Here is a 16,582-nt window from a genome sequence, read left to right as displayed (position 1 = left end):
TTGATTGGCCAGCAAACTCGCCTGACCTGAACCCCATAGAGAATCTCTGAGGTATTGTCAAGAGGAAGATGAGAGACACCAGACCCAACAATGCAGATGACCTGAAGGCCGCTATCAAAAGCTTCCATTACACCTGAGCAGTGCCACAGGCTGATCACCTCCATGCCACGCCGCATTGAGGCAGTAATTAAAGCAAAAGGAGGCCCAACCAAGTATTGAGTACATATACAGTAAATGAACATACTTTTCAGAGACATTTCTGTTTAAAATATCCTTTTTTTATTGATCTTATGTAATATTCTAATTTTCTGAGACACTGAAATTTTGTATATATTTTATATATATAAAGCAAAGATTATTGGAGTACTGGAGTATTTCTATAGTTTAAAAAAAATCTTGATTATTTTAATGTGCTACTTGCCATTTCTTTTTAATTATTTGTGAAGTTTCTGAGTGAAAATTGTTTCTACTCAAGTTTTCCCCCAGTGTATTTATGAATTGTTTTTACTTTTGTAGATGCCATCAAAACTCTCCAGAGTGAGTTTTTCTCAGTTTTGTAAGTAAAAACACCCCTTCATTCAACAGAACAGACACAGGGACTCCACACACAGCTGCCATTACAACACATCTCTCTGTGTGTGTGTGTGTGTGTGTTTCTATTCAGGTGGGGACTTAAACCTGAATACACACAGACTCATGGGGACTCGTGTCATGGTGGGGACCTAATCTGAGGTCTCCACGGGTAAACAAGCTTATAAATCACACAGAATTAAGTTTTTTGAAAATCTAAAAATGCACAAAGTCTCCTGTGAGGGCTAAGTTTAGGTGTAGGGTTGGTGTAGGGCAATAGCACACACAGTTTGTTCAGCATAAAAACCATTACGCCTATGAGAGTCCCCACAAGGATAGCAAACCAGACGTGTGTGTGTGTGTCAGTGTGTGTTTATTTCTTCTAATGAATAGAAAAACATCTGAGATGTTTCTGGATATGTTCAAAACAGTTGATCTGCACAAGATTGTTGTGGAAATCATGATACGTTCATTCACAGATGAATAGAAAGTTCAAAAGAACAGCATTTATTTGAAATAGAAATCTTTTGTAAAGTTAGAAATGTCTTTACCATCACTTCTGATCAATTTAATGCATCCTTGAGGAATGAAGGTTTTCATTTCTAAACTATTGAATAATAGTACCGGTACATCACGGTTTCCACAGAAATATTGAGCAGCACAACTGTGTCCAACATTGATAATAATCAGAAATGTTTGTTGATCAGTAAATCAGTATATTATTATGATTTCTGAAGATCATGTGACACTGAAGACTGGAGTAATGATGCTGAAAATACAGCTGCAGATCACAGAAATAAATTACACTTTAACACATATTCACATAGAAAACAGCTGTTTTAAATTGTAAAAATATATCAGTATTTTTACCGTATTTTTGTTCAAATAAATGCAGCTTTGGTGAACAGAAGAGACTTCTTTCAAAAACATATTTAAAAAAAAAAATCAATTACAAACTTTTGACTGCCAGTGTAACTTGAAATCTCCTGCACAATTATGAACTTTCTTCAAATGAATCTTTAAATTCATTAACTCCATATAAACTTGTGGATGTAGATGGAGAACATGATGAGAAATGTTAGACTTTATATTGGGCTCCTGCAAAATTTTAAAACTGTGTCAGGAGAAATGGAATTACTTTTTTAATTATTGCTTTAACTATATTTAGGTTTCTTTTAAAGAAACTAATTTATTGAAGAGATCTTTGTGATTTGTCTTTCATATCAGGCAAAATCAGAGACTATTTTTCAAACTGTATACATAAAACTTGATCTGCCTCTTTCACAGCGGTCCATTCTCTTTCTGATGAGGAAGGTTTAGAACGAGTCATTTTCCCCATGTTCTCACTAAAATGACTTTAGTTTTCCTGCCGACTCTTTCTCTCACAGGTTTTGTTGTAATAAACAGAAGACGCATGGCAGAGCTCCAAAAACACAGGCAATAATTCATTTTTAATTCTTTGCTACTACATTCATTGATTCATTGAACTCGTGTCGTACAGCAGATCGACGGCGACGCTCTCTGTGTGTCTGGAGAAAAATTGCATGCGTACATAAGGTCAGGGGTCAGAAATCATAATCAGAACTCAAAATCATTTACATCTGTGTAACCATATTAATCATAATCTGGGTTGAGCACTTCATTGGGCTGTGTGTGTGTGTGTGTGTGTGTGTGTGTCAGTTGTTCCCCTCGTCGTCGCTGTGCTCGGCGCGCTCATCTTTGCTCTCTCTGAGTGAGCTCTCGTCGATGTTCTCCAGTGATTCTGCGTGTTGGATGGAGAGCTCAGACAGCGGGATGCTGGACAGCGGGTTCTGCTCCGGGAACAACCACGGCTTAAAACCCGGACTGTGCTTCTGCTTCCACTCGGGATACCGAAGACACGCTTTACTGATGCGCTTCATCGCCTGAGAGACACACAGATGTTATGAGAAATTACTAAATAAATAAAGGAAAATTAGATTCAAATTAATACATTTTAAAAAGTTATAAAAAAATAGATTGATTCAATAAATAAATGATAAACCATGATTAAAATAAAATAATTAAATTTTAAATAAATGTAAAACATTAGAATAATAACTTAGTAAAATATTATATTAAAATAAATAAACAATAGAAAAATAGAAAATAAACAATGGAAAATTATTAAATTAAACAATTATAAAAGTAGATTAAATAATGTAAAAAGTAAATTACAATACAAATTAAGATAAATATTAAACTAAAATAATTTAAATACATTTTTAAAAATGCAACAATGTTTTATTATTATTTTATAAATAAAATTAAAAGTGATATATAAATAAATAAAAGTGATATCTTTATTAATAAAAATAAATAAAAAACAATTCAAAAATAGAAAAATAAAACCACAATGGAAAATTATATTTAATAATTCTAAAAGTAAATTAAAATAAATTATTTAAAACAAGCAAAAACCGGTTTAAATAAATTATGAAACATGATTACAATAAATATTAAAATAACTAAAAAAAATATAATAAAAAATAATTACAATAAGAGTTGATTAAATAAAATAATTCAAATGATGCTAAAAATTAATTGAAAAAAATCTATAAAATTATTTGAGTCTAAACAGGCCTAAACAGCACAAAAACACTCAGCACGTTATCAACAAAATCCCTAAAAACATTGAGCTATTTTTGGTCAGTATGTCAAAGCCCTATGTCTGTTATGAGCCTCTAAATTAAAGGAGGGCTGAAACTGAGGAGCGTTTGTGTTCATCCACACACACACACACACACACATTATAGTAATTCAATCACAGAAACACATTTAGACAATGCAGCTCTTTGTCTCACTGACGTCTCAGAATGGTTGTTTGTATCGTCTGTCGCTTCACTTCTGCGGTCTTCTTCTGCTCTCTTTCAAATCATTTCAATTGCCCAGGAACTTTATTTACTGAATCTGAATATCCTGCATTAATGTCTGACTGTATGATTCATCAGAACTGCAGTGATGCTTTAGAAATGACTGTTCATGATGTCAGAGTGTTTAATATTTCACAGGTTCTTTTGTCACTCAGTGTCTCTTTATTAATCAATAAATCAATCAATCAGTCACTCATCTGTTCTTTCACTCTGTGACGTTTCCTGGGAAAACTGATGGCCTACTTCAATGCACACTCACTCACACACACACACACACACACACACACACACACACACTCGTGTCTGCCATTCCGTGTTTTCAGGGTTAATTCTGTTAGGAATGAAGAACAGATGAAAAGCGTAGGATTGCAAGAATAAACGAGTGTAAGGATGGAGTGAACTAGTGCATTTTACTCACTTTAGGAGCCAATAACTGGGAAGACTTGTTAACAACCCACTTGGGAAGAGAACCTGAGAGAGACACAAAGAAAGATCGAGTTTAGAACAGACGGGTTGATTCAGGGCAGTAGATCACACTGATCTGAGCAAACATTCAACTATGTAAATAAAAATTAAGTAATAGAAAAATTAAATGTAAATCAAAATAAATGATAAAATAATGTTAAAAGAATTAAATATAAAAAAAAATATTATTAATTTAATAATTAATTCAATTCAAAATTAAAAGTATAAAAATAAATGAATAATAATCAATGAAAAATATGGTTAAAACTCAAATATGCTAAAATAAAACTAATTGGTTAAAATAAATAAATAATTAAAAATGTCAATAGTAAATATTAACATAATGCAAATTAGATTAAATCATAAAAAAAATAATTAAAATCAAATGTAAAAATTAAAATAAAAATATAAATGAAAATTAAAATTAAAGGTGTGTGTGTGTGTGTGTCACCTCTCGGGTCCACCTGCGCCAGGTATGTTAAGGTGCAGCTGGTGGGGCCGGTGCGTTGGATCAGGTATCCCGTCTGGATGGAAACGGCTCGCACCAGATCCTTCTTAGGAGGATATTTCTGAAACACACAATCAATCAATCAATCTATAAACACATCAAGATCAAACTGAAATGACACTCAGTACAGCATCACTGTGGTTACGGGAACACTATGAGCTCTCATTCTACATCCCATAATGATCAAAATGACACTCTGGCCTCTGTGTGTGTGTGTGTGTGTGTGTGTGACAATGAGAAGAACAGGAGAGAAGACACATCTCTCTCTCTCTCTCTCTCTCTCAGTGATGACAGACAGATCAATGCAGAGCAGATCTGCAGCACACCAGTCTGATCATGTGACTACAGATTTCACAATTTTATGACACACACACACACATTTGCTCACTCGCTCTCACACACACACACACACACTCACGAACACACAGACGAACCAGCAGTTTGTTCCATGCTGCAGCAAAGTTAGTTTGAGCAGAGGACTCATCTGGTTCCCGTAGTCTTGTCCTGATGGCCGTCTAGGAGATGAGGTCTTCTCTGGGGATCAGTCTCTGGGCTCATCTAGTTGTCCTGATCTCCGCTGAGATTCAGGGCTGTAGAGGTCATCTCTTGGACCTCATCCACAGTCTAAGCTGGATACAGATTGGATCCAGGGGACTTCAGTGACCATCTGATCTGGAAGACCCTGTCTCCTAGACGGCCATCAGGACAAGACCACAGGAACCAGATGAGTCCTCTGCACAATCTGACTCTGCTGCAGCCTAGAATTAAACTGCTGGTCTCACCAGAGGAGAACCACACACTATTTCCCCGTTTAACACTTAAAGCTGCTATATAAATAATGGTGACTTGAAACACACACACACACACATCTGTACAGCATCACAGTGACACGCTCCAGCTGTTGTAGTGAACACAGACCATCATTACATCGTTAGTAACGATCAGCAGATCGTTAGCAGCAGAATCATTACTGTCCTGAGGGTCACACAAACACACATCAGTGCTGCACGCTGACCGTACAGAAGAACCAATGCAGCAAACACATTTCCCCTCAGAATTTAACAACATATTTGCACAATCACAGTTCTCTGATATCAGTTAATGTTCATATAGAATTGTAAAAATATTTCAAATATTGTAAACAAATACAAGATTTAATCACTTTCTTATTTAGTTTCTTTGCTTTCACATCTATACAATATAAGGAAAGACCCTACAGACAAAACCAGCATGCACTGGCCAATTTTCAGATTTCGGTCAGTTTTGTTTCCATAACATGTCTTATTAAAAACACATTTGAATGTTTGTTTTATTGTTTTATCTATTTGTGTCTTAAGATTTTAATTACAATGCATATCTATAAGAGTTTGTTTCTGCACTTCAGCAGCTCTTACATTCACCCAAACCTAGAGTTTTATTCCTCTCTATAATCTGAAGGCTTTTACTGAAGGGTGTGTTTATATATGATTCATCCAGGTTTATACAATATTTTATTCCTAAAACAGCAAAAATGTTTGTTTTTTTCTATTGACAGTGTTTTGTGATTTATGGAGTGATAAAAAGAGAAATCTAAAATCCCCTCATTAAAAACTCTAAAATCAAACAAGACTTCTGAACTTAGATCGATCCAATGTTAATTGCATATTTGATTTGCATATTACCACATTTCAGAAAACAATGTCTTAATTTACTGTGATCAGTCAAATGAGGAAAGTGATGATAAATAAATATATGATATGATGATATCTATTAATATACATTACCTTATTCACCTGTAGTATGTCTTGCCTTCGTTTAATTTAAATACAATTATTTAATTATTAGCTATGATTATTATTGTAATTAAACTAATAAAAACTAATTAAAAAGAACAAAAACAACAAAAATACTAAACCTTTAATTAAAATTAAAGTGATAACAGGATGAGACTAATGAGACTAAACTAACACGCATCACTCACGGCGTGTTTAATGGAGTAGTTCATGATGATGTAATCGTTGCCCATCGGCAGCCAGGAGCGCAGGGTGATGACATCACGGTTCTTCAGCGGTTTAGGACACTTCCCTAAAAAGAACGAACGCTTAGCATTAACACAAAGTAAATAGCATATTTTGATATTTAAAGGCTAATTCTGCAGTGGCAGAACTTACAGGAGTAATAGCCCACATCTGCGTTGACCGTCAGTTTGCCGATGTCGAACGTCTCGATGACATTTGCGTCCCACTTTCGCCGATACTCGATGTCGTGGAGCACGTCGTACATGGTCTCAGCTGGGATGTCCTTACACAGCATTCGACACTGAGGAGACAGCAAAAGAACTACGTTACCCAGAATGCATCACAGGCCATAAAGCCTCAAGAAGAAACTAAAAACTAAAACCATAACAATGTAATTACATAAAAAAATAATAAAAATTCATTAATAAAATTAATATAAAATATAAACAAACTTATTTCCACTAGTTGCCAAGGCAACATTTCTCATTTAGTTTGACAAATGCACTAAAATAACTAAAACTAAAATAAAAAATTAATACAATAAATCCCAAAACCTAATAAAAATGACAAAAACTAAATTAAATTACTAAAACTTTAAAATTAAAACAGAAAATTTGAAAAAAAAAAAAAGGTTTAATTGAATTTGAAGTGGTAAGACAGGTAATAATAAAACTAAAACAAACAAACAAATAAACATTACATATAAAAAATAAAAAAAAAATAGAAAATAGAATAATAAATTAATAAAATCTATAAAAGACATTTTAAAAACAAAACGGTTAAAATTCAACAAATACTTAAACTTTAAAATTAAAGTGAAAACAAAATATAAAAATATTCAAAATACTAACAAAAAATATAATAATATTTCAATAATAGCAAAATAACACTGATCAGAAGTGACAAAACAAATAATTATTTAAATATCTCTGGATGTTGTTTTATTGACGACATTATACTGTTCAAGCATCTTGTGAAGTATCAGATCATATTCATGACTGTCATAAAATAAAAGCTGTAAATGAAGCTCGACACATTCTGTGATAACTCAAGCGTCCGTGACCTTAAAACTGAAACACACGCGTGTAACTAATGACCTACATCAGGTGAAACGAGGCTGAAGCTACTCTGAATCTGAAGTGATTACTGAAATAAACCGGGCCATTAAACTAGATCTCATCTCAACAGCACCTGTGTTTTCAAGAGCGACGACAAGAACGAGAGAACCAATGAAAAACAGCTGTAGGAGCAGAAACGACACACTGAAGTCTTCATCCTCCAAAACTCACTAGTGATAGAGAGGAAAAGTACAGAAACAAAATGATTTTTGTTAATGTGTGTGAAATAAAATATCAATATTGGATGAAAGACTTCAGTTGCTTAACTTGAGCTGAAGCACTAAAATCACTAAATGGATTTAAATGAAAACAAACTGAAATAAATATAAATTATACCTAGTTATAGTAAATAGACAAAGCACAAAATTACTAAAAACTTACAGTATATAAAAACTTACAATATATAAACAGAAGCCAATTCAAAACATTGATAAAAACTAGTGGTCAAACGATTAATCGCATCCAAAATAAAAGTTTGTGTTTACATAATATGTGTGTGTACAGCGTCTATTTATTATGTATATATAAATACACACACATACAGTATCTATGTTTAAAAATATTTACATGTATTTACATGCCTATATTTATATTCATATGTTATATTATAAATATATTTAATATATAAACAAAATTTTTCTGAAATATATACACATACATATGTAAACAAAAACGTTTATTTTGGATGCGATTGTGATTAATCGTTTGACAGCACTAATTACGTGCTACGTAGTCCCGATCTGAATAATTATTCACGAACCATCATTTCAAATCGTGAATTCGGAGTGAGGATCACAAATCATTCAATTCTCGAAATGATTCGTGAACCCGGTTTGAGGTTCTGATCTAAATCAAATGATTCGTGATCCAACTGGAGCGCTGCTAACAGCGAATCATTTTGCAACACAATGGTCTGATTCAGAGCTCCGTTTCTCCCATCACTACCACATAGAGCTGCACACTCGTGTGTGTGTGTGTGTTCTGGTTTATATCGCATTATTCAATGCCTGCAGCTGTGTGTTCTTTACTAACATCTATTCTTTCATCATCTAGACACACACACACACACACACACACACACACACACACACAATCTCTGACTGAAGTCAGAGCGGTAAACCAGCAGCGGAAGGGATTCTAATGCAGCGAATCCACCGCCAGCTTCATTCTGTAACACTTTCAAAGGAATTTCTGCAGAAAACATTTGCCTGAAGCTCCTGACGATAAGCAATACTCAAACTACTGCTGCATATAATGCAAATTAAAGCATTATCAGTTGTTCTGAGATACTCAGAGCTGAGGACCATCTGATTGTTTTACAGATGTGACGCCCTTTAACAAACACCACTGCAATATCACACACACACATCTCAGTATAAGATTCATATCTCACACACACACCCAGAGAGACACACAGACACTCAAACACACATAGACACACACACAAACACACACACAAACAAACACACAGAGAGACACACAGACACACACACACACAGACAGATGCATGCAGACAGACACACAGATGCACACACTCTCTCACTCACACGCACTCACGATCGCACACACACACCCTCACACACTCACACTCAAACACACACTCACTCACACACGCTCACTCTCTTACACACATGCTCACTCACACGCTCACGATCACACATACACACACTCTCCCACTCAAACACACACTCACTCACGCTCACACTCTCTCACACACACACGCTCACTCACTCGCACGCTCACACACACACTCACAATTGCACATACACACACACACACACACACGCTCACACACTCTCACACACGCGCAAACTCGCTCACACACGCTCACACTCTTACACACACACTCACTCACTCACGATCGCACATACACGCTCACTCACTCATACGCTCACACACACACACACACACACACACACACACACACACACACACTCTCACACTCAAACACACGCTCACTCTCTCACACTCACACGCTCACAATTGCACACTCACTCACACACGCTCACACTCTCTCACTCTCACACACTCTCACGCTCAAACACACTCACACTCTTACACACACACTCACTCACTCGATCGCACACACACACTCAAACACACACTCACACTCTTACACACACACACACACACATGTTGGTTTTTGTGGTTTATGGGGACTCTCCATAGGCGTAATGGTTTTTATACTGAACAAACTGTGTGTGCTATTGCCCTACACCAACCCTACACCTAAACTTAGCCCTCACAGGAGACTTTGTGCAGTTTTAGATCTTCAAAAAAACACCATTTAGTATGTTTTTTTTAAGCCTTTTGAATTACGGGGACATAGGCAGTGTCCTCATAAACCACCTTCATATTGTAATACCTCTGTCATACCCATGTCATTATACACATTTGTGTCCTCATAAACCACATAAACATGCACACACACTCAAACACACACTCTCTTACACACATGCTCACTCACACACTCACACTCTCTCACGCACACGCTCACACACACACACTCACGATTGCACATGCACACACACACACACACACACTCACTCACGATTGCACATACACACACACTCACACTCAAACACACACGCTCACACTCTCTTACACTCTCTTACACACACGCTCAAACACCCTCACTCACACACACACACTCACTCACTCTCACGATTGCACACACACACACTCACTCACACTCTCTTACACACACGCTCAAACACCCTCACTCACACACACACACACACTCACTCACTCACTCTCACGATTGCACACACACACTCAGACACACACTCACTCACACTCTCTTACACACACGCTCAAACACCCTCACTCACACGCACTCACTCTCACGATTGCACACACACACACACACACTCAAACACACACACACACACACACACTCACACTCTCCCTCTCACTCTCTTACACTCTCTTACACACACGCTCAAACACCCTCACTCACTCTCACGATTGCACACACACACACACTCAAACACACACACACTCTCTCTCTCTCTCACACTCTCTTACAAACACACTCACACACAGGCTCACACACACGCACACATACACTCATTCTCACACTCAAATACACACTCATACGCGCACACACACACAAACTCTCTCACACAAACACAGACACACACACACACATACACTCGCTCTCACACTCAAATACACACTCATACGCGCACACACACACAAACTCTCTCACACAAACACAGACATACACTCACTCTCACACTCAAATACACACTCATACGCGCACACACACACAAACTCTCTCACACTCTCACACAAACACACGTGTTTGTGTGTGAAATGAATGCAGATTTTACAGTTGATTCAGCAGATTCTTTCTCCCACAGAAACACACACGAGGCTCTGCGTTACAATGGCGAGGGTCAGTTTTCACTGGAAATTAAAGGATTTGAAGTCACCAATGATATTAGAGACGACTGAAACTCCAAACTTGCACAGCATCTGTGATCTGAAAGAGACGCTGGTGTTTGAATAAAGAATCTCTTCAATTCATTTTTTTCAGTTTCGGCACTGATTCTGGAACTGAAAATCAGCTTGAAAATCCCTTGCTGCCCGACCTGCTTTAGACTGGAATATAAACCGAAGATATGTAGACGAGCTACATATTATTTATAGGTTAATACCAACTTTTGCAAAGTTTCTGGATTGTGAACTGTAATTAAATGCAGGATTGAATTAGAAAATGAAATGATTGACAGTGAAAATCATAAAGGACTTAACAAAAAATCTGATACCTTTCATCATAAGTCTTTGAATGTAAATCTGAGTTTATGCACCTTCTGAATGAAAAAAGCATTACTTGTGGCTCATTTTTGCTCAGATCAATCAGAAACTCAAAGCCTGTGCCGATTAACAGAAAACAAGTTCATAAAAATACTGAATCCAAGATTAGGTGATAATAGAGCATAATGAGACATTTATAAGCAATTTTGTGTAGGCCGATCATTTCTGACCAGGAACATCTCACAACGTGGGAAAAAATGCAAAAACATTACAAAAATTATCACATTTTTTGGGACGGTTATTAAATGCAAGTAAAGCACCTACATTAATGTTTCAAATAACTTTTGAGAATAAAATGTCCACATACTTGTTCTGACCTGTGCTTATTAAAGTACATAAAAGAATAAGTGCTCATACTCAATTTTATTATATATTAAATAACTAAAATCTTGTTGCTGACAAATGGGTAAAAGCCAATGGTTTTTTTTTATATATATATATATATATATATTTGTGTTAAATGTTTATTCACAGCACTAGCAGTGACTGATTTAAACACCACTAACAAACACACGAGGTGTTTAACGTTAACAGGTGTTTCATCAGGTTTGATGCTCTGAGCTGCAGAATGAAGGCCTGTATTATAATAAAAGAGACGTTTCCTGTTCTTTCTGCAGGAAAACAAACAAACATGCATGCAGTCTGAACACACAGGTCTGTTCTACAGCGTCGTTTATCAGCTGCTTTCCTAAAGACACACAGAGCCTGCGGTCGATATTCCTCTCTTCACGTCTCTGTCAAACAGAAGCGATGAATCCTGCGAGATGAACGTGGGTTTGGCTGCTCTGCAAACAGAGAATCATTCCGCCTGATTTCCCCTCTCCTGCTTTACTTCTGCTCGCGTAACTTCGCTTCTTTGTTTGATAGATTTCTTCCTATTTTGTGAATTTGTGAACAAAGGGGCGAGTGTGTGTGAAGCACAGGTGAGCGGCGTGAGAATCCAACACCTGAACAAGCAGGCTTTGACCTTCATTGAGTTTCCTGCATAACCTTGAGCAAACAAAGACACCAAAGATCCGGTACTGACTGAAAACTGTATAAAACACACCGGTTTGAGTCTGCGAACCCGAGCTGAACTCGGTCCAGTCTGGATGTGTTTGATGAACAGATCGTGGCACGTTTGTCAGACTCTCCGTGAATCTCACGCTTTAGCGGTTTCTCGCCGGTCTGAGAAGATAAACACACGCGTGGAGATCCTGCAGGGTTTCCGTTACAGAGCAAACACACCCGTACATGTGCGTCAACACCTGCTGGATAAACCTGCTCGCCCGTCACACACCCGGATGTGCTGCTATACACACACTCACGCTCGTGACCGACTACAGCTTCAGTTTAACCCACACATGACCAAAACTCTGCTGTTTACCCAGTAAAAGCTCTTCTAGTGTAACTGTACAAGCGTCCAGCTTCAGCTGCTGCTTCAGAGTCAAATCTTGACTGATTTTGATCAAGTAAAGGTCAGAATAACTGCAGTCATATCTCCAGATGAACTCTTACTGGACTGAAGCAGCTCAGCTTTACTTGATTCTCCATCAATCATTTTCTAGATCAGTGCGTCTCAAATCTGATCATCAGGATCTTTTGAGGAGCGTTTGTTTCCAGAAGCTTTACTTTCTCTGTTCCTCAGCGGAGGAATGATCTTCATCTCACATCTTCTGAGGAGCGGTTATTTCTTCATCTCTCAATCAGCATTGCATTATATGTTTGGATCATTTACATCTCATCTTACTGAGACATATTATTGGAGATATAGAGCGACAAGTGTTAAATTAGCATCACTGAGATGCTATAATATTAGTATATATATATATATAGTGTGTGTGTTCTATTTTAATTTCAAAGTTTAAGTAATTTTATTGTGTTTAACTTATTAGTTCAATACAATTTATTTTTATTATTTTAAACATTTGATTATTTACTCGGTTAAATATTTTTACATAGTTTTAAAATATTTTATTTTATTTCAGTGAAGGTTTATTTTTTTCCAAGCAACAAAAATGTTTATGGTTTTAGTTTTTGCCAACTATAATCCTGAGAGCTACTGATATTTACATCATTGTATGGAAATGTCTGCTACACTTTTATAAAGATCCCATTGATTTACATTACAATCAGAATGTCATGCTTTTTGACCTAAAAATACCAGCATCTGCATAACTGCATATATTTTAATAACATTTAGCTGTTATATATTACCTCCATATTCTCACTATTCAAAAATAAAGGTTCTTTATTGGCATCAGTGGTTCTGTGAAGAACCTTGAACATCCACGGAACCTTTCAAATGCATAAAAGATTTTAAAAAATATCATTTTTTCAAAAATGGTTCTTCTATGGCATCTCTGCAAAAACACCCTTTTGGAACCTTTATTTTAAAGAGTGTATCAGACTATATGAGCCATAAAAGCTGGATGGATCAAATGTGTGACCCTGGACCATGCACAGAACCTTCAAAAAATATTAAATTGAGATTTATACATCATCAATAAACTTTCCATTGATGTATGGTTTGTTATGATAGGACAATATTTGGACAAAAGGACAAAATATTAAGAAAATCTCCTTTAAAGTTGTTCAAATGAAGTTCTTAGCAATGCATATTACTAATCAAAAATGAAGTTTTGATATATTTACGGTAGGAAATTTACTAAATATCTTCATGGAATATGATCTTAATATCCTAATGATTTTTGTCATAAAAGAGAAATGTATAATTTTGATCCATACAATGTATTGTTGTCTATTGCTACAGATATACCTGTGTTACTCATGACTGCTTTTGTGCTGCAGGGACTCATATGATACTCAACAAAAACATATTTCGTTATATTTGGACTATTACTTCAGGTTTAATATACGACTGATCATCTGAAGTTGGCATGAAGCTGTAGACCAGCAGAAACCAGCTCAGACCAGCAGAGCTCACCTTGATCCTGTGTAAGCTCTTCTCCTCCTCCAGAACCTGGATCCAAACGCAGGTGTTGTTCTTGTTGTAGGTGAGACTCCAGTCTTCCTCGGATTGACACTCGTGTTTAAACCGGCTAAAAGCTCGGTCATCCGGGATCAGAACCTCTTCCTCGGACATCATCCTCCTCCTCCTCCTCTTCTTCTGAGACCGGATCCCGGATGAACTAACGGAGGAGTTCGCTGTTAAAGTTTGAGGATTGCCAGACGCCTGCGATCGGACGCGCGTCGCGTTTTGATGAGCGCGAGAGAGACGCGCGTTAAACGCACCGGTGGTTTCTCAGTGTGAACCGAATCTCTGCGGGTTCTGATCCGGATTCGCGTCTGATGCTCAAACATATGCGCGTGAGCGCGTTTTAAGTGCGCTTCCGCGGGTTTAAAGATCCAGATGCGTGCGAATAAACTGACGCAGTCTACTGATGTGCGTGGAAGATGAATAAACGCAAACGGGTTCGCCGGTGAAACGCGCGAGCAGCTGTTACATCCCGCTCGTGCGTGTGCGTGTGTAAAAGATGAGCGAAAGCGGGAGCGCGCAGGCGTGACTGACAGCTGAGCCCCGCCCACCCTTGTGCACGCGCACAGCGTTGACGTGTTACTAGCTTCCCATCATGACCACTGCATTTATCGATTTTCCTTCTTCTAAATATGCTTGCATTAAGATTAGCCTACTCTTCATATACAACATCATACATTCATTATGAGGCTTCAGTAATCCTTTATAAAGTTACTTAGTATTTTAACATTATTGAGGCAGTCATATATGAAACTGTGGAGAATTTGCACTTGCTAATAAATCATTTTCCAAATATCATCTTACTAAGACATATTGTATATAGAGTGACGACTGATAGATAAGTGAAAATTATTTCACATGATCAACAGATTGAGATATACTAATATTTTATTAAATAAAAGCATCAAATGCCTTTAATAGTAACTTTATAAGGCAAACAACATAATCATTTCAATAAATAAATATTTATTATTTATTAAATTTTAATTTATTAAATGTATTTAATGGTGAATGTAATAGTAGTAATAATAATAATAATAATATAAATATTAATTAAATGTGTTTAATAGAACATTTTAAACATAAATAATACATCAATAATTAAAATAAATATTTATTTATTATATGTATTTAGTATGTCATGCACATAAAATAAATCAATAATTAATCATAAATAAATATTTTAATGAATGATTAATTATAAGAAATATACATTAAATAAATATAATTGCAATACATATTTTAATATATACATGTTTCACAAATGTTTAATTTTAATAAATAAATAGTATGTAAATTAAATTAATGGAATTAAAAATTGAAATAATACTTAAAAAAATGTAATTTGAGCGTAAGATCAGAAGAGAAGTTGAGTGCTTTAGTGTTTTAGAGCCTGCTACAGAGAAGTGACCTCAAACATCCACCAGAACACCAGCGGATTCAAACATCATGATTTAAAGTGTTTAAATGCACTCTGCCAATTTATGTTTTAATAATAAAGACAGACACGAAGCAGGAAACGAGAGACACGCCACAGGAAGTCTGAGGTGTAGAGATGCTGGGTTTATTTTTCTCATCAAACCGCAGTCACCTGAGAGAAACGTCAGTAACACCTCACCTGATGACAAACACACATTTACTCTACATGCACCGTGTATGTTATTCTCATATCTGACATCAGCCATCCATAAACTCCACTCATGTCTGAATATCAGAAATGAAAACGCATGTGTGCGGTTCAGTACTTTAGACTCTCATTTAAGAGCAGCATTCAAATGTCCATCTCCATTAAACGTCCAGATAAACAGCACTGCAATCAAATGATGTAATTCTGTTAAAGGTTTTCAGCTGACTGTGATCAGAAGAAGTTCAGAAGTTCTTAAGCCTTCGCACTATAATCATTCTGTTAGTGATGAAGAATAAAACATCTTGTGTTTTATAAGTCAGAATAAACGTCCAGTGATGGACTTCAGCTGAACCTTAAGACAATGAAGTAGCATCCAAGCCTAATATTCATATTTGCATTAATATTCTGCTTTTGTTCATCTGTTGGCTGATGACTGAGAGAGAAAGTGTTGCTCATGTATTTTGTGAGTTTAGGCGCCACCTGCAGGTCACGAGCGTCATATGCTCATAATATATAATAATATATGCGCCTAATACTAGTGATTTAATAATAATATATTAATACAATATTATTATCAAACTCTAAGCTGAAGCAGAAAAATGTATCT

General features: G+C 36.3%; 2 protein-coding genes across 2 annotated transcripts in view; both read right to left on the bottom strand.

Annotated features, from left to right (window-relative positions):
- LOC306854576 (transmembrane O-methyltransferase homolog) overlaps positions 1-16,582 on the bottom strand; it is a gene marked incomplete at its 5' end in the record, with an annotated part of 605,488 nt that overhangs the window by 436,693 nt on the left and 152,213 nt on the right. The window lies entirely within an intron of this gene.
- LOC306854060 (START domain-containing protein 10-like) lies at positions 1,950-14,853 on the bottom strand. The gene is made up of 6 exons (XM_079391853.1): positions 14,298-14,853; positions 6,585-6,732; positions 6,395-6,498; positions 4,378-4,495; positions 3,880-3,932; positions 1,950-2,474 (listed from the first exon to the last, which is right to left on the bottom strand). The coding sequence occupies exons 1-6, from the start codon at positions 14,457-14,459 to the stop codon at positions 2,247-2,249; spliced, it is 813 nt and encodes a 270-aa protein (XP_079247979.1). The 5' UTR covers positions 14,460-14,853; the 3' UTR covers positions 1,950-2,246.

The sequence above is a fragment of the Barbus barbus genome (genome assembly GCF_936440315.1).
Source record: "Barbus barbus genome assembly, chromosome: 34".
NCBI classification, from domain to species: Eukaryota; Metazoa; Chordata; class Actinopteri; order Cypriniformes; family Cyprinidae; genus Barbus; species Barbus barbus.
The sequence above is the reverse complement of the archived record's forward strand: the minus strand, read 5'-3'. Positions and strand labels throughout refer to the sequence as shown.

Bases quoted from the DNA above. Each gene is read 5' to 3' on its own strand.
- LOC306854060 (XM_079391853.1), bottom strand. From the start codon at position 14,459: ATGATGTCCGAGGAAGAGGTTCTGATCCCGGATGACCGAGCTTTTAGC. The intron at 6,733-14,297 runs GTGAGCTCTGCT...CTGTCTCCTCAG, and splicing joins AGAGCTTACACAGGATCAAG to TGTCGAATGCTGTGTAAGGA. The intron at 3,933-4,377 runs GTGACACACACA...TGTCTCTCTCAG, and splicing joins GGCGCAGGTGGACCCGAGAG to GTTCTCTTCCCAAGTGGGTT.